Below are 19369 nucleotides of genomic sequence, written 5' to 3' on the forward strand. Positions count from 1 at the left end.
CTACTTGCTCTTTTTGTTATTGGTTCCCAGTTACTTAGTTTTCCTATGTTTTATCTGTAAAACCTTTTTTACCTGATTCACTGAGTTGCAGTCCTGTAGTGACCACTAATTGACCGTTGTGATGTGTGTTTATAATCTGGGGTTTCTACTATCCACTCTCTGTGATCTTCCATATCACACTTTATTCTGGAATCACAGAAGTTCAGCCCACGCAGAGCTAACTACTTGTTGGAACTATAAGCAAAACAAAACAAACGTAGGCAGTGTTTGCCTGGCTGCTTGGCAGTCGTCCTCACAGTTAAACAAGCTAGAATCTGCTCAGGAGAAGATAAGACCAGACAAATTCAAAGACTCTGAATGATCAGGTCAGTGTAAAGCCTGTGGCTTTTTGCTAGTGATGTCCAAAAATGATACGGGGACTCCTGGTACGGTAAATGATAGGAGGAGCTTTCCCCTCTTGGCTGTGTGTGGGTTGTAAGCTGCACCATCCAGGCCTGTGGCCTCAGGGTGTCAGAATGTCTGGCAGACATTGCTGGTGAATCTAGCTCTGTGGCACTTGCTCCTGGTCCCTTCTCAAGTATGATTTGTGCGCTAAGCATCCATTTGCTTCCAGCTTGCTGTGGGGTGGCTTACAGCCATAAATGATTGTGTAGCTTACAGTACCCATGTGCCCACGCTCTGTCTTTTGATGTATGTCACGGCAAGCCCCAGATCTGATGATCAGCTGGACTGGCAGATGCTTAGAGTGTTCTGTGGCTCCCAGTTAGTTTTACAGAGTTAATATCAAGCAGGGATGTACACATGCGCATAGCAGCTGTTAAGCACTCCTGGTTCTGTAATCTAGGTACATCATCCTTGCCTGTCTCTCCTAGAAACCCCATCTTACTAAAGAACAAACATGTTGTTCTATGTTCCTTACAGAAAACAGTGCGCAAAGGAGATGAATGCATCCTGAAGGACAACAATGAACGCAGCAAGTGGTTGGTGACTGGCCCTGGAGGAGTGGATATGCTCGTGCCATCTGTTAGTCTGATCATCCCACCCCCAAATCCATTAGCAGTGGATCTTGCTACCAAGTGAGTTGCCAAGTTGAATTTTCTTGCAGACACGAGGTGGCTTGAGTGGATCCAGCTCAGGCATTGCTGTGCTCATGCCATAGACATGTCCTGATTGTTAAAAGAGTGAGTTCTGTCTCAAAGCCTGATTTGTTCTATTGTTAATAATTTTTTTATGGCTTTTGGTAGTTAGAATTATGTGCATAATATTACTTTAGCCTCTCCTATGAGAAGAAAAAAGTCTTAGCTTGCTCTTTTCTTTTTGGCACTGTGAAAAAAAAATGGTTAGCAGTGGCTACCTATACTCTTAAGCAAATTACTGGAGTTAGTTTGGAATTCTAGCTGTGTATTCATTGTTATACTCATTATTAATCTGAAAGTTATGGATAAATTCATTTTCAGGTTTGTTTCTTTTTCTGTTAGAGAAAAGCCTTAAAGCACTTAACATCCAACATCCATACTTAACATCCATAACTGTTTCTTGTGATATTTTTTAGCTAAGCTACTAAACTACAAGTTTTAACCATGAAATTTCTTCTCCCATCTCAGAATTGAGCAATACTATGAAGCTATTCTGGCTTTGTGGAACCAGCTGTATATCAACATGAAGAGCCTGGTATCTTGGCACTATTGCATGATTGACATTGAGAAAATCAGAGCGATGACTATTGCCAAGGTGAGACTACAGCAGGCCTTAACTGTAGACCAGGGACATTCGTGACCTGTCCTCTGCTGCTCCAAACAGTGCTTGTAGTTTCCAATTCAGCTGTATGTTCTGCAAAACTGTGGGCCTGCCTTTTGCTGGGTTACACAAGCAGTTATATATGGAAATTGGCATTTTATTTAAAGAGAAGAAAAACACTTTCCCATTCAAACATGATATAGATAAAAATGAAGGTAAACTAAGGGGACTTACTGTATACTTGTACTGCGTGTTCCCACTATGCAAGGGCACGGATGACATAGTAAAAGGCAGAATTGCAAACTGTTTTTAAGTTGTGAAATGTTTGTTACATATCTAGCTCAAAGGCTGCTTTGTGCATCATACTTCTAGAGCAGCCTGCATCATTTTATTCTAAAATGAGATTCCTCTGTTCTTCAGTAGATGTATTCGTATGTTCCTTCATGAGTTGTTAATCATATATCCTCTCCAATTGTTGCCTTTTTCAAGACTGTCTTCTCTGTTATTTCAGCTGAAAACAATGCGTAAGGAAGATTACCAAAAAATAATAACTGACTTGGAGATCCATTATCAAGAATTCCTCAGGAACAGCCAAGGCTCTGAGATGTTTGGTGATGAAGACAAACGAAAGATCCAGACGCAGTTCACTGATGCTCAGAAGCACTACCAAACCTTAATAATACAACTGCCCAATCAACCACGGCAGCCCCAAACAGGTTTGTTGTCCTCCTGTTGTCTTGTACAGATTGTACTGCTTGGGTTTCCTTGTTGGAGGGCGGAAGAGAAAGCTGTGTTTCCTTTTCATGTGAAAATAGCCTTGTAAACATATGCAGAGACATGTAAAAGAACTGTAACTGTTGTCTCCTCAGAAAACAAAACTTGCCATGCCCAGGAAAGAGTATGTTTTGTTCTTCTTTCCATTGCTGTGTATCTGGGAATAGTTCTCTGAAGTTCATAGAACTCGTTGAGAAAATGAGAGGAATTTAATCCATCAATTTTCAGTTGTTAGGAAGCAAAACTTCACTTGAGGAAGCAAGTTTATCATTTTGTGAAAGGGACATTTCATTGCTGCAGACTCTGCCTAATGGCCCAGATCTACCAGTTCTCCGTTCTACAATTCAAATCAGTGCTTAGGTCACTTTGACACTGCATCAGCTTTCTGTATGTAGAAATTCAGTTCTCTGGCAGCTGACATTTACCTCCAACTCACTTTACAGTGATTCCAACTGAGAGTTGTCCTGTGGGTACCTCAAACACCATTATAGTTAATGAAAGAAACCGAGAACATGATAAACAGGAGGCTTGGCTGCTGATGGAACTTCAGAAACTTCGGCGTCAGATTGAAGCTTCTGAGATTCGAATGGTTCAAAGAGCTCCACTTGGTGTGGATCAAGGGGCTCTGCATGACTTCTCTGTCAGAATACAGGATTTAGAGGTAACTGTGTATGTTCTCAGTCGATCATCTCAAACTCATCGTGACTGTTCTGCAGAGCATACTGTATTTGGATTCCTGATCAGCTGGGAGTGACATGAACACTCTGCACATAGCACAGTTAGCTTCCAATTAAAAGATGTATTTGGGTTGGCATTCAGCTTTTTATCTAGAAGCCTAAGTAGGAAAAGTTGACTCTCAGATTTTAGAAGAGAAATTCTTTCAGGGTATGGTTTCAAAAAGCCTTATCTCAACTGGATGTGACCTCATGTTAAGTGTCATCCAGGTTAAAGCACTGTTAACATACATGAGGCTTACAGACTTTGTCTCTCTCCCAGCTCTTCAGATTTGAAGGAGACTGGAGAGAGAGTTAGTAAAGAGAATAGATTTAGTTTGAGAAATTCCCCTGGGACAATGAGGTTACTAGGAGGACCTTGGCATGAGCACTGGGGAAGCAACTGGCAATAAGGCATTCTACTGCTTTCTACAGAGCAGAGTTCCAGAATGGAAGAGAGAGATATTACCTGTTGTGGACCGTACAAAACAGAAACCACATAATGTTACTTAATTTAAAGGAAACGAGCTGAGGCCCTACTTTGTTTCTCAGTCAAGCTAGTTAGATAAGATAAGACTAATTGGATAGGGAAATCAACTTCAGATATGCAGTAGAATTCAGCAACCAAAAATGCATAAACTGGGCATTCTTTTTCTTCAGGGTGTGCAGAATGACTCTCAAATAATGGCTGAAACCCTCAATAAGCATAAGGACTTGCTGCCTAACTTCAGAGGCTGTGAAAAGTATGTGTACCTGCAATCAGAGATAAACGCCCTGTTTCAAAAACTGGAAAATATTAATGGTGTTTCTGCTGGCTACTTAGACAGGTAAGAAAATTGAGGCTGTAGTAATAACTTATTCATCTTCTTGCATAATTCTTCCGTAATTCCATAGTCTAGAAGTCCCATTATTATCAGTAATATAAAATTATATCTTCTTTCCTTTATGTGGGTAGGAACACTTAAGTTTCTTCTCATTTCTGGAAGACTAAAGAAAACAAAAATGAGACTTGAGGATATTACTGAATTTTCTTTGTTTATTGCATATTCTCTTTAGTTAATGATCTGGAGGTAATTAGAATTATAATCTTTTCTGCCTCAGTCTGTAACTAATTTGTCTTGTTTTGTGTTCTTTACTGTAGCTTGAATGCACTGAGGTGTCTACTCCAGCTTATTCTACAAACTGAAGATGTGATCAAAGTTTTTGAAGTCAGGCTATCTGAAGAGGAGACTGTTCCTTTGGATCTTGATAAAGTAGAGGCTTATCGGGCTTGTCTGAAGGTGAGAGGCTAATTCCCAGGAACACAGCAAGACAGAAGTAGTAGCTGTCATCACTAGTTTATTGAGTTTATTCAGAAGGTGAAAGCCTTCTGAAACAGCAGGAGACAGAGAAGCTGATCCTGTCATATTTTGACATAGATATACAATGCTTTTGCAGGTTATTGGAAGGAATATACAGGTCTGCCATCCACTGTCTATTGCTTCCCACGCAGAAAAGCCAAGGGCATGGAAGGTCTCAATAAACAGTTTCTGAACAAGGCTACCTATGTTTATTAATGTCAGATCCAACTTCCTCCTTTATTTCTTGCAGAAAGTCTCGTTGATTTCTCATTTTGTGATCTAGTTGTAACTAGTTTTTTTTTTTCCTTTTTTTTTTTCCTGTGGAGTGCATTTCAAATCTTAAAATGAGAACTTCCTCCTGAACAAGGCAAAGAATGATTGCTTTGTTACTCACAATGACAGCATGTAGAAGCAATCTATCTGCTCCTGAGCCGATCATTTTTTTGCACTGAGTGCCTTCGGTAAAATTTTCACTCCTCCTTTCTTTCCTCTTCTCAGAAGAAGCAGTAGGGCAAAGGCTTGAGGTGGCAAAAACAGAACAACCAGGTTGCTCTTTTACCACATTACCCGAGAGCTGCAGTTCCAGCTGCTGGTAGATGTATTTAACTGATGTAAACTTGAATTGCACACAAAAAAAATAGTTGAGCAGATTATTGAAGGGTGCACACATCCCCATAATTGGGGAACACAAGAGAGACCTGCCTGTACTGTATATGCCATTTGGTCTTACACGACAGTGTGTATGTGCACACAAACACCAGTCTACATGTGTGTGTAAAGCAACATCTTTGTGTAAGACATTGAGGAAAATGCAAACAGGAAAGGAAAAAAAGCACACATAGCCATTGCAGGTCTTAACGTTTAGAAACTGTATGACAATCCTAAGGCCTGATCCTACAAGGAAGATTTTCTTCTTTTTTCCTCTTCCTCTTTTTTTTTCCTCCCTCCTGGGACTGCTCAGTGTAGCTCTCAGAAATGGAAATGGTGGTGGCTACAGAGTGTGACATCAGAAGGCAGTGGTTCAGTTAACTGTTTAAGAATAAGTCTAACTTCAAACATGGTTTTAAGTCAATTTGTTTAACAAAGTAGGTGTTTCACTTCAAATATACTAATTCCAGTTGGCACCAGCATACATACTATGCTGAATTTGATACAGAACATTTAGATCCCAACGCACTGTGTGTGCTGTTGATGGTTAAGATTGAGTATCCTCTGAATAAAAGGTATACCTTTTTTTTTTCCTCTCCAGAAAATGAAAAGTGATCTGAACATGAAGAAGTCACTGTTGAATACTCTTGAAAATGAGCTGCAGAAAATGCTTCAGATTCACTCACAGTCTTGCCAGTCATATACCCTGTATGATATGGATGTTGGAAAGTTCAGTGACAAAGTTACCCAATTAATAGACCGCTGGCAGAGAGCTGAAAAGCAGATAGATAACAGGTTTGCTTGAATTTCCTACTGGCTTCTTCTGTATGGCTATTGCTACTAAGATCTTCTTAACAATAAGTCTGAAAGAACTAATATCCCTTGAAAGTAAAGATACTGTAGAAATTACTGCGCAGATTACTGTGGGGCAGAGAGACTGTAGTAAACAGTAAATAGCAACTGTGAATAGGTTGAGCATACTTCAAAATCGTGTAAGACCAAGCAAGAAAATGTAGTTTTTCATGTTAACTGTGTAACCTATGTGCTACAGAGTTAACTAGCATTTTGCCCCTCAAACAAAGCAACTGTGCTTATTCCTGAATATTCTTTATGCAAGGGGTAAAAAAGCAACCAACTAAGAAAACCACCACAAAACCTAACATTAAGAACTAAGAAGGAAAAAAAAAAATTAAAACTTCATTAAACTGAAGGCATGTTCTACCATGTTTTTATTTTAGGCCAAATCTAGTCCTATTGATCAAAATTGACTAGTTGCTGCTTTTTTGGTGAACATTGAAAACAAGTGTACTGAGATGAGTGCAGTGTCACAGCATTGCAATTCATCCTCTGTTTAACTGTCAGGAAGTGTCGACCTCTGTGTAATGCACAATCCCTCAAAAGTCAGGGACCAAAACCTCTTATTGGGTAAATGTAGCAAGTTCAATAGCCATTAGTGGAAATTTTTATTCAGCATCTCCATTAGAGCTCTATATTGTTTTACTCAGTTCGTTACAATATTTATCAGGGTGTCTTGTTTCTGAAAGATGTTTAAAGAGAGAAAAAGCTAATGCACTTTCATTTTGACAGTTTTCTGGTTTTTTTCCTAGATCATGGGATTTAGAAAGACAGATCAAACAGCTGAAAACTTACCGGGATCTATATCAGGCTCTGTGCAAATGGATCTGTGATGCCAAGCGCAGGCAGGATTCTATTGAGTCCACAAAGTTGTGTGACTCCAACACTATTATGAGATATCTACATGATCAGAAGGTATGCAATACCTGGCTAAGCTGTCTACAGTTTATTGGATGTTAAATTGCTTTACTGGTCAGGAAATACCACTGTGAATGCAGCCAGCAATACAGTGGCCTGTTTTGAATTAGAAAATATATAAGCTACCAAAAACCACCACATATGTGCAAGTTAAGAAAGAGGAAATATTATTACCCTCATTACTTTCTGTCAGCTGTGCTGTGGATTATGAAAAAGACTATGCTTGTCTCCGTCATGATGACTGACACTTTGGCACAGCAGCTTTGAATTAAGTCAAGGAACTGTAAGATGCTGCAACTTATGGGACAGATTATAAAATAAATACACAGCACAGAAATAAAAATAGAGTATATTTTTGTAAGCTAAAATCATGCATCTGTCCCTTCCCAGCTCGGAAAGTTGTTGAGTTGCTAGGTGTTCTTTTTGAAGAACAGCCTTCTGTACAGTGTGTCTGCCTCTGTGGAAAAGGCATGGCTACACTTCATTTCAGTCTGAGCCTCTGGTTTCATACTGCAGGCATCTTGTGGATGCAGTGTGTACTGGCAAGTCTGAGGGACTGCTTCACAGCTCACTTTTTTCTTGACAGAACTTGCACAGTGAAATCTGTGGGAAGCGAGACAAAGTTGAGGAGCTTCTCAAGCATGCAGATCAGTGCTCAGCTGCAATTAAGGTACTTGGATTTCAGCATTTTTACAGGTGGTTGTTTTCATGGTCAGGTGCATCCTATTGTCTCCACTCTAGTGATAGGCAAAATGTTAGCTCTCTGGGATGTGTGTGTGCTTGCAAGAAGAAACTGCTGGGGTAAAATAGTCGTTTATACAAAAGATAACAAAAACAATCTCTACTTGCCTCCTGAAGATGGCAGGGTGATATGGGAGATTCCAATGAATGCTTCTCTTCAGGAGAATCAAAGCCTCCTGCTAGCCACACCAACCTTTCCAGTTCACATGTTAAAAATGAGAGTAGAGAATAGATGGGTTGCTTTGAAATGTGATCTGATTAGGATCTGGTCTAGAAGGTTAGGCAACTGCAGATTGTCAGGAAGAATGGTAGGCAGTAGCCATGAAAACTGAAAAGATGTACAGGGAATGGTTTTATGGTCTTTGCATTTCTTTGTGACCTTTATATCTACGCTTTCTCCAGTTAAGCCTTCCTTTCTATCACAAAGATCTTGCTGTACATGTTGTAGCAAAAGTGAAAGAAACTGGAGTCAGTTATCTCTGAAGTTTTCACTGATAATGAAAGGATGGTCTTCAACTGACAGAAACACGTATCTTTCTGTTTTTTCAAAATTTATATGTTCTGTTTTCCCTTTTATTATTCTCTTCCATGAGTCTTCACAATGTTTTTTGAACTGATGAACCTTAGTTTGTGAGAGAAGGTTATTTGTACATGGCCAGAGATAAACAAGGGAGAATGTAGCTATTTAAACAAAAAAATACAAAACCAACCCTTTATTTGCATGTTGAGAAATCCAGATCCAGGGAGTTAGTTAGCAGTTGCTATCGGGGTCTTACCTTATCCTGCTGTTTTACAGGATTATGAGCTTCAGGTTGCTTCCTACAGTTCTGGATTAGAAACGTTGCTCAACATACCTATCAAAAAGTGTGTGGTTCAGTCTCCTGCAGTGCTGATTCTGCAAGAGGTATCTTTCTTTCCTTCCTCATCAGTCTTTTGAATACATGTATTCATCTGCGTGAGCCGCTGTGAGTCATATACAACTATATAATAATTAGCACTGCCATTGGTAATGTTTACTAAGCACATATGCAAAAGTAATTAGTGCAGAATAGTTGCTGCACTGCAAAATTATACCTAGGCACATTTAGACAGTAGATTAACCCTCAGGAATTTGGCTCATTCCTATCCAATGTCCATTATATACATATTGTGAGAAAGTAAGATCTGTGCCCCAAGTGGTTCAGTCACTTTCAAACTGGGAATTAACCATTATTTTAAAAGTTCAACTTGACTTACTTGTGACTGTCAGGCAGGAGTAGCATGAAGAACCAAGAGATGAAGGCTTGGAATTAATACTACGTGAGCATTGGGGGAAAGTAATACTGAAAAAGATGTGGGTCTGTCAGAAGAGAGAATTTATATACTTGGGGTCACCAGGAAGCCATACAAATTTGCAAAGAGGAAACTTTGCTACTTAATGACTTGTTTTCTCAAGTAAATTAGAATTCTTAAATAGTCTGAGAACTAGGTATGTTCATATCTAACTCTGCAGCATAAACTACTAATAATTCCCTTTTTCTTTTCAAGGCTAGCGAGGCTCAGGCTCGCTACATAGAGCTTCTTACAAGATCTGGAGATTATTACAAATTCTTAAGTGAAATGTTAAAGAGCATGGAGGACCTGAAGGTAATCTGCCTCTTTTATTTCCTTTGCCTTCTGTTTTTGTCACAGGTTAGCACTATCACTGATCCAAGACTTTATATTTTAGTACAGTGCTAAACAGTACACAAAGCTAAATACTGAACTTTATCATTGAATAGGATGAATGAGGCATATGAGTAGTTTCATGCAACCTTTTTTTCAGAGTGTGGTGTCTTGCAGATTTACTGCCAAGATCTTGTGTGAGGTAGAGAATATTAGCCTTTGTGGTAAATAAGAGGGGCTTGATAAAATATGCAGGATGTTTTTATCTCCCTGTCAGAGTGATCTCAATAAGAATGCAGTTATCTCCATGCTGAAAACTTATCGTTAAAAGGACACACCTCATTGGTATCTGTTGTTTAAAATGGAGTAACGGCTGCATGGATTCCATTCAGGCCCATTTGAAATGTCATATATGAAGGATGAAAATTACTTGTTTGAAAATAAAATGGCCTGTAAACGAGGCTGTTTAATATTTTGCTGGTGAGCTCTTGGTACACCAGATTTTACTGTCTGTATTGCATCTCCCTTGTCCATCAAGTACTGTTTCCCTCTGAAAGTCATCATGTTGCTTTCTAAATAAAATCCGAATCTGAATGAATAAGAGATTTGCCAGAATTTGCCTTGATGACTTTAAATTAAAAAGGATTTTGAGTTATCATTGAAGCAAATAAAATATACATCTTGTAAGTTGTCAGATTTGCAAGTGTATATTGTATTGATTGTGCTACTTTTGAAACAGTTGTCACAAGTGAGCATTTTTTTTCTTTTTTTCCCCTTCTTTTGTTACCATTTTGTAGATGAAAGCCACAAAAATTGAACTTCTGGAAGAAGAACTCAGACTTGCCAGGGATTCAAATTCAGAGACAAACAACAAGCATAAATTCCTGGAACAGAATCTGCAGAAGTATCAGATGGACATATCTCAGCTCAAAGCAAAGCTGATGAGTTTGGAGGAGATGAAAAGACAGGCTGAAATGGATGGAAATTCAGCTAAGCAAAACCTGGACAAATGCTATGCCCAAATAAAGGATCTAAATGACAGAATAACCAGGTTGACTTACGAGACTGAAGATGAGAAAAGAAAAAGGAAGTTGCTGGAGGACAGATATGAGCAACAAAAGAATGACTACGACCAGCTGCAGAAAACAAGACAAAACGAGAAAGACAGCCTTGGCTGGCAAAAGTTAGAATCTGAGAAGGTCATCAAGGAGAAGGAGTACGAAATAGAAAGATTAAGGGTTCTCCTGCAGGACGAAGGCACACGGAAGAGGGAGTATGAAAATGAGCTGGCTAAGGTAAGAAACCAGTTTAGCGAGGAGATGAGTAATTTAAAGAACAAGTATGAAACAGAAATTAATATTAAGAAGACCACAATCCAGCAGATAGCTGCACAGAAAGATGATGATGCGAAAGGTCTCAGAGCCCAGGTTGACAGACTGTCAAGAGAAAACAGAGACCTTAAGGATGAAATCGTGAGGCTGAACGATGCCATTCTGCAAACCACAGATCAGCGGAGGAGGGCAGAGGAAGATGCTCTTCAGCAGAAGGCTTGCAGTTCTGAGGTGTCACAGCAGAAGCACCAGTTAGAGCTGGAGCTGAAACAGATCATTCAGCTTCGTGGTGAAGACAACTCCAGATACAAGCAGGCTCTTGAAGAGGCTGCTGCTACTATTCAGGATAAAACTAAGGAGCTGGAAAGGCTAAAGCTTCAGCTTCAGGAAGAAGCTAAAAGCCGATGGGAACTTGAAAATGAGTTGGCTAAGGTAAGGAACAGTTATGATGAGGAAATTATTAGCTTAAAGAACAAGTATGAAACTGAGATTAATATCACAAAGACCACAATTCACCAGGTTACTATGCAAAAGGAAGAGGATACCAATAATTATAGAACACAGCTTGATAATGCTATGAGAGAAAATAGGAATTTGTGTGAGGAAATTAGGAGACTGAAGAATACAATAACTCAAACAACAGATAATCTACGGAAAATAGAAGAGAATGCTCAGCAGCAAAAGGCAGCTGGCTCAGAGCTTTCTCAGAAGAAACAGCAGCTGGAGATTGAACTAAAACAAGTTATTCAAAGGCACTCTGATGAAAGCATGCGATACAAACAGTCGCTTGATGATGCATCTAAGACCATTAAAGAGAGAAACAAAGAGATTGAAAGGCTGAGAAAGTTGTTGGATGTAGAGACAAGTCAAAGAAAAGAAATAGAGGATGAGAACAATCAGTTAAAAAGAGTTCAGTTTGACCTTCAGAAAGCAAACACGAGCGCTACTGAGACAATTAACAAGCTGAGGATCCAGGAGCAGGATCTGGCCAGACTGAAAATTGACTATGAAAGAGTTTTGCAAGAGAAAAAAGGCAGGGATCAAGAAAGTGCAAAGTTCCAAAGCACTGTAAAAGACTTGCAGATCCAAAAACATAAGCTGGAGGAGGAACTTTGCAGGCAGAATAAGAATGTGATGGAAGAGACAGCCAGGAGGAAGAAACTGGAAGAGGAAGTAGAAGGCATGAGGAGATCTCTGAGAGAGCAATCTGTTAAAATAACTAATCTCACACAGCAGATAGAGGAAGTGTCTATTGTAAAGAAGAGAAATGAAGATGACCTTAGACACCAAAGAGAAGCATTAGATGGTCATGTGAGAGAGAAACAAAGGTACATGGAGGAGATAAGAAAATACACATCTGACATTGAGACTTTACGTCGTCAGTTGGTACAAGAACAGGAGCAATTGAAGCAGGCTCACCTGCGAAATGAGCACTTACAGAAAACCTCCGAGGAGAAGAGCAAAAACTTGAATGAGTGCAAAATCGAAATCGAAAGGCTTCAGTCTCTCACTGAGAACCTAACCAAGGAACACTTGTTACTGGAGGAAGAGCTGCGAAATGTTAGATTGGAGTATGATGATCTCAGAATGGTCAGAAGTGAAGTTGATGAGAAAAATTCTGCCATTGCTGAACTAAAGAATCAGCTTCAGACAAGCAGCAAGCAAACCCTGGAACTTCAGGGGTTGATTAATGATTTACAGAAAGAAAGGGAAAAATTGAGACAGGAAATTGAAAAATTCCAAAAGCAGGCTCTGGAGGTATTCACACATATTTTGATCCCAGCTTTACTGTCTCTCAGATATATAATTACTCACAATGTCCATTTGAACCAACTTAATTCACACCTTGCTGATTAAGTTCACTGTACTTGTGACTAATATTCCTCTTATGGCCACTCTCTTCGTTATTTTTAAAAGAAAAATGGCAGAATTTGGCCACTTTCTTAGCCCCTTTACTCCCTGAGGACTGTGCTAGGAAACTTTAAAGTGTCTTTTTCACCTAGCTGAGCCTTGCCCTCAGCATGGAGGAAACCCTGGATATGTACCGGTCTTCACCAAACTATCCTAAGGGAAAATAACAATACATGGAATACCACTGTGGTTTAGCTGTACTCTGCTGGCTGTGTGCTTCCTGGTCTGTTTTGGTCAGAATGGGTTAAAGCAGTCCTTTGAGCCTGACCTGAGCTGTATCACAAACTAAACAAGCTAAAAGCCCCAGAACCAACAAACCATCTAAGTGCTGTTTAGCTGCGTAAAGTGGTGACTAAGAATTAAAAGTGATGCTGCCAGCTAAGATACCTAAAACCTAAATTTCAGTGACTGTTGGGACTTCTGTTCCTAAGTCATCAAGGGTGACTTAAATTTCACTATCAGCCCATGTTCCTTAAACTTGAGATGACAGTATAGATAAACTAAAGAAAAGATATTTTTGCATCTTCATTCTTCTACCTTTTGAAAATGTTTATTTTTTTCTGTATTTGCCCTCCATATTTTTTCCTCATTCTCATCTATTCTGTCAGTTGTTTAGTTTTTCTTTATTTTTAAAACCTTGATACTAATTTTTAATAACACTTAGCATTGCCTGACATCTATGCATACATACTGCATGTGTTACAAATATGTAACATTTTATTTGGTTTAATATGGAATGCATGTGAATGTGCATGTATGTGTTAGTGTATAAAGGTGTGTGTGCGTATATATATTATATTATGAAGATATGAAGGGAATTTAAATGTAAATCAACAAATTGTTTGAAACTAATAGGAAAAAGTGAGTCATATATTTCATTTTCATCCATGTGTGACCACTTCTTAGCTGATATGTATTCACTCAGGTTAGTAGAATTATGCCAGGGTACACCTACTGGGCAGCAGATTCTTAAAGAATCTTGAGTGCTCTGTGCGTGTACTATGAGACGCATGAAGAAGACATAAAGAGCTAACTAAATCACTAGAAAATTAAGACTGTAGGTAATAGATTGGAGACTCAGGTACTAAAGACACCTTCATTGAAGGGACAGATGTATCTTCGCTGGTTTATTTTATTCATGGTCTTGGGTAAGGCACTGCTGTGACTGGAATGTTTTCCAGTGGCAGTTTGTTGCAGGTTAAATGACAGGCTGAAGGGTAAGTGGAGAGAGTATGTCTAACTATCTTCTCTTGTTTTATTTCTTGTTTAAAATTTTAGGCATCCAATAGGATTCAAGAATCCAAAAATCAATATAACCACATTATGCAAGAAAGAGAAACCTTGCTGATAAAAATGAGTGCTCTAGAGCAAGACAAAGCCAGGCTGCAGAGATTAGAAGAGGAGTTGAACCGTTTGAAAGTTAACCTGGAATCAGAGTCTCGTTTGAAGCAACGCCTGGAAAATGAGAAACAACAAATCCTGAATGACCTCAACCAATGGAAGAACCAGCACTCCCGGACAGAGGAATCCATAAGGAAGATCCAGTGTGAGAGAGAGAAGAGTGAGAGGGAGAAGAACACCTTGAGGAGTGAGATTGAAAGGCTGCAGATGGAGATTAAAAGGATTGAGGAGAGATACCGATGCAGACTGGAAGAGACTGCTGTCAAAAGCCAGTCAGAGTTGGAATCTGAGCGTCTCAGGCTGCAGAGAGAGATCGAGAAACTTAAACAGCGCCCATATGGGTCCCACAGATCTACTCAGACTGAAGAAGACTTCTGTATTGATGCTTCCAAGTTGGTGTTCAATGGGCTGCGGAAGAAAATTACAGCAATGCAGCTGTATGAGTGTCAGCTTATAGACAAACTCACTCTGGATAAACTGCTGAAGGGGCAGAGGTCAGTAGAAGAAGTCGCTGCTGACATTGAACCCTTTCTGAAAGGGGCAGGTGCTATTGCAGGAGTGTCTGTTTTACCCAGACAGAAGTACTCCTTTGTTGAGGCCAAACGGAACCAGCTGCTTACGGCAGAAAATGCAGTCCTGCTCTTGGAAGCCCAGGCAGCAACAGGAGGAGTGATAGACCCACACCGCAATGAGGTATTAACAGTGGACAGTGCTATTGCCAGAGATCTGATTGACTTTGATGACAGAGAACAAATCTATACGGCAGAAAAGGCTATTACAGGTTTTAAAGATCCTTTCTCAGGCAAAACTGTGCCACTGTCTGAAGCCATGAAGAAAAACTTGATTGACAGAGAAACTGGGATGCGTCTGCTTGAAGCCCAGCTGGCTGTGGGAGGGATTGTTGATCCTGTCAACAGTGTTTTCCTACCCAAAGATGTAGCTTTATCCCGTGGATTGATTGACAAAGATTTGTACAGGATTCTAAACAACTGCCAAAGCACCACGAAGAACTTCATTGATCCCAGCACCAAAAAGGCAGTCACTTACATGCAGCTAAAGGAAAAATGCAGGATTGAGCCACATACTGGCTTGCTACTCCTTCCAGTGCAGAAGAGGAGTATGTCATTCCAAGGGATCAGGCAGCCTGTCTCAGCAGATGCTCTTCTTGAGGCTGGAATTATTAAGGAATCAACAAGGAATGATTTGGAAAGAGGTGCAATTACAGTGGAAGAAGTGAGTGAGAGGATTATCGATTTCCTTCAGGGCTCTAGCTGTATTGCAGGTATCTACAATGAGGCTACTAAAGAGAAACTTGGCATTTACCAGGCTATGAAAATAGGCTTGGTTAGACCAGGGACAGCCCTTGAACTCCTAGAAGCCCAGGCAGCCACCGGATTCATAGTCGATCCTGTCAGCAACGCGAGGCTGCCTGTTGAGGAAGCTTATAAAAGAGGTCTTGTTGGAATAGAATTTAAAGAGAAGCTTCTCTCTGCTGAAAGAGCTGTCACTGGGTACAAAGACCCAGAAACTGGAAACATCATTTCTCTGTTTCAAGCAATGAATAAAGAGCTCATAGAAAGAGGCCATGGCATTCGCTTGCTGGAGGCCCAGATTGCCACTGGTGGAATCATTGACCCCAAAGAAAGCTACCGCCTGCCAGTAGAGACAGCCTACAAGCGTGGCTACTTCAATGAGGAGCTCAACCAGATTCTTAGTGATCCAAGCGATGACACCAAAGGGTTTTTTGATCCTAATACGGAAGAGAACTTGACCTACTTGCAGCTGAAAGAAAGATGCATAAAGGATGATGCAACAGGGCTCTGTCTTCTGCCCCTGAGGGAGAAGAAGAAGGTGGTACACACCTCACAGAAGAACACCCTTAGGAAGCGTCGAGTTGTCATTGTAGATCCAGAAACAAACAGGGAAATGTCAGTGCAGGAGGCATACAGCAAAGGCCTCATAGATTTTGACACCTATACAGAACTAGCTGAACAGGAGTGTGAGTGGGAAGAAATAACTATTACAGGATCAGATGGTAGCAGTAGAGTAGTCCTTGTTGACAGGAAAACAGGCAGCCAGTATGATATACAAGATGCTATTGATAAAGGTCTGGTAGAGAAGAAATTCTTTGATCAATACCGTTCTGGCAGCTTAAGCCTGACTCAGTTTGCAGACATGATTTCCTGCCGTAATGGCACCGATGAGGTGTTTCGACATGAATCGGTGACTCGGTCTCCCACAGTCCTGAGTGTCAGGAGTTCTTCCTCGCTGATAAGGAGTGGTTCATTCTCAGAGACCCCAGATGAGTGCAGTCCCATTGCAGCCATATTTGACACTGAAAACTTGGAGAAAATCTCAATTTCAGAAGCTATACAGCGGGGCATTGTGGATAGCATCACCGGACAACGGTTACTTGAAGCCCAAGCCTGCACAGGGGGCATAATATGCCCTACCACAGGCCAAAGGCTCTCCCTTCAGGAAGCTACCAGTCAGGGCATCATTGATCAGGATATGGCCACGCGGCTCAAACCAGCCCAGAAGGCCTTCATAGGATTTGAAGGCATAAAGAGCGGACGCAAGAGGATGTCAGCAGCGGAAGCAGTCAAGGAAAAATGGTTGCCTTATGAGGCTGGGCAGCGGTTCCTTGAATTCCAGTACCTCACCGGTGGTCTCGTGGATCCAGAAGTACGTGGAAGAATAAGTATTGAAGAAGCCATTCGAAATTCGTTGATTGATGGTCGTGCTGCCCAGAAATTGCAAGACACCAACAGCTATCCCAAAATACTGACCTGCCCCAAGACCAAGCTGAAAATATCCTACAAAGATGCAATGAATCGGTCAATGGTGGAAGATATCACTGGTCTCAAACTCTTGGAAGCAGCCTCTGTTTCGTCTAAAGGTATATCCAGTCCCTACAATGTCTCTTCAGCACCCGGCTCTCGCTCTGGCTCTCGCTCTGGCTCACGTTCAGGCTCACGCAGCGGATCTAGGAGGGGAAGTTTTGATGCATCGGCAACTTCTTCATATTCTTACTCATACTCAACCTTCAGCAGTGGGTCTATTGGGCGCTAGTTAGTGAGGGAACATGAATGCATTTTAGTATCATCTAGCTTAGTCTATATCCCCTTTCCTAAATCAACAACTGATTAACTGAAAGCAATATAGTTTGTGGTCCTGTTGTTACTTGCACAAGCAAGACCACTTTGCTGAAACAAAGGAAATAAAGGCATGTCCAAAAAACTTTAAGTCTTTTCTGGGTGTGTTCAATGTCTGAAAAAGCTGTAAAATGCCTGAACACAGATTTGTGGAGAAGAGGATAGGGGAATGCAAGAAGTCATGTTTGTGAATTTTGATTTTCAGTTGCCATTTCCTTTTAGTGTTGGATTTTTAATGGGTCTCTGTATATTTTAAATACTGTTGTTTGCCTTCTCCTATTAACTGTAACTGTCAACTCATAAACTGATAGCTGAGGTTTTAAAGTCCTGAAGTTTGGGTTTTTTTTTCCACATAGAGCCTTTCTCAATTTGCTATTACAGAGAAAAAATAGACTGTGGATAGAAAATACCTTAAATATTGGTCTACAATCTTTGCCATAACATGAAAAGCTGTCTTCCAAATGTTCTGCTTCTTTATGTTTGTCTGGCCATTTTCTTACGTATAACTTGGTGAATATAAAGGGCTGGTATTAGGCTGGGCTTTTGTGTTACTGTTACCTATATGTTTTCTACTGTTTTGCTTTATTTCCATGTAACAAAAAATATACATAAATCTAACTGCACCACATCGGCTATCCTGGGCAATAAACCTTTGCAGTTTTAAACTATTTGTTGTGTGCTTATTAAACAGAGCTTTGAATACTGTTAGAGATAGGAATTATAGAAAGGACCTTTTAGAAAATAAAGAAGTAATAGTCTTGTAAAAACAGCAGATTGGCATCATGAAAAATAATGTGCCTGTACATCATTTTTATGAGTACAGACTTTCAATTCTGTGTTTTCAGAAGGAAAGCGAAGATTGCACCAATAATGAAAACTGCTCCAGAAGCAGAAAGCCAGTTTCCACAGTTGAATTCCACAGCTGACTGTCGGCTTGATCTCTTCTGCTCATGATCCTTTGTCCCTGCAGCCATGACAGACTATGAGTTAGATTCTCCCTTGTGCATCATTCAGTTTTGGACAGCGAGCAGAACAAAGATAAGTGACTGGACTTTGCCAAACAGTCTAGTGGAATAGGAGGGTCTTTCAGAAAGCTAAACAGTCACCTCCTGTGGTGTCCAGCCACCTCTGGTGGCCCCTGAAAACCTAGAAAATGGCAAGCACGTATCACTGTTTGTATGATGGCTTCTTGTTGCAAGTTCTGCTAGCAGCCTGCTAGGAGTCTTGTACCTGAGGTCTCTCCTGAGCTCAGAAAGCAGAGCAGGGCTGAGCACTGGACTCGAGGCATGATTTGAAGCTGCTTAGTTGCTGTGGCTGTTCTCAGCCATGGCAGAAAATGTCTGTGTCTATTGAGAGCATCGTGTCCTCTCCTGCACACAGCAGAGTGCCAATACCTCTGGTTGGTATTGTGTTCCTACCTCTGTTATCACTTAAAATAATGTAGTATGATTTTAGACAAATAACAGTACAGAGCTTTAAATGAAAAAACTATTAGTATAATTTGCCAGTATAAGTCTTCCTATAAGTAGTTGAAACACGTATCAGGCTTTTAGCTGTGTATCATGTAGGGATTTTACCTATCAGTTCTATGATTTGTTACAGGTAAAAAGACTAAATTGATAGGAACAAATGCTAATCACTGTCAATGGTGCTGCATGATTTTTGTAGCATATTCTTTTCCCAGGGTGAAAATAGATTGGATTTTGATAGTTTGTCTCTGCTGAAGCATAGCTTCTAACCTGAAAAGTGTTTCCAGTATCTTCTGAAGATTATAACAACATCTAAATTCTCTCCCATACATAAAGTATTCTCCATCACTGGACTAAAAAACTTAGTGAACTGCTACAAGTCAGTAGGGATCTCTGTAGAAAGTAGGTGATAAAGTGATAAATCTGTCCGTGAGGAAATTCCATAGCTTCTGAGGTTTGCTTACAGCTGAAATTCATTAGCTGTACCATGGGGGAGAACTCGGTGCCTGAGTAGCTTTCTGACTGGTAGCGAGAAACAGCTGTGGGTGGTTTTTTCTTTGTTTGCTTTTAAGACCCTAATCAAAATCTGTTGCAGCAGTTTTAAATGCAGAGAAGGTTGCAGTGCTAAAAATGACCTTTTTACTGAAAAAAAGCCTGCAATTGGGTGCCTGCACTTGGCACAGACTGGGGAATTCTGTCTTCCTTTGAGGCACAGTTGGTAGCTGCATGTAA

General features: G+C 40.3%; 1 protein-coding gene across 4 annotated transcripts in view; it reads left to right on the forward strand.

The window, feature by feature from the left end:
- Window positions 1–17836, forward strand: part of DSP (desmoplakin) — a 37069-nt gene extending 19233 nt beyond the window's left edge. For 2 of the 4 annotated variants that reach the window (XM_052697913.1, XM_052697912.1), the window contains exons 12-24: window positions 922–1076; window positions 1605–1731; window positions 2249–2453; window positions 2955–3172; window positions 3885–4051; window positions 4366–4504; window positions 5814–6007; window positions 6820–6982; window positions 7572–7655; window positions 8523–8630; window positions 9254–9352; window positions 10168–12459; window positions 13891–17836. In XM_052697913.1, coding sequence (XP_052553873.1) covers window positions 922–1076; window positions 1605–1731; window positions 2249–2453; window positions 2955–3172; window positions 3885–4051; window positions 4366–4504; window positions 5814–6007; window positions 6820–6982; window positions 7572–7655; window positions 8523–8630; window positions 9254–9352; window positions 10168–12459; window positions 13891–17085 — 7146 coding nt within the window. In that variant the 3' untranslated portion in view covers window positions 17086–17836. The remainder of the gene's footprint in view (window positions 1–921; window positions 1077–1604; window positions 1732–2248; window positions 2454–2954; window positions 3173–3884; window positions 4052–4365; window positions 4505–5813; window positions 6008–6819; window positions 6983–7571; window positions 7656–8522; window positions 8631–9253; window positions 9353–10167; window positions 12460–13890) is intronic. The other 2 variants (XM_052697914.1, XM_052697915.1) reach the window with 2 other exon arrangements.
- The last annotated feature ends 1533 nt before the right edge of the window (window positions 17837–19369 follow it).

This window comes from Tympanuchus pallidicinctus, unplaced genomic scaffold (assembly GCF_026119805.1).
Source record: "Tympanuchus pallidicinctus isolate F22 unplaced genomic scaffold, pur_lepc_1.0 scaffold31, whole genome shotgun sequence".
Classification (NCBI taxonomy): domain Eukaryota; kingdom Metazoa; phylum Chordata; class Aves; order Galliformes; family Phasianidae; genus Tympanuchus; species Tympanuchus pallidicinctus.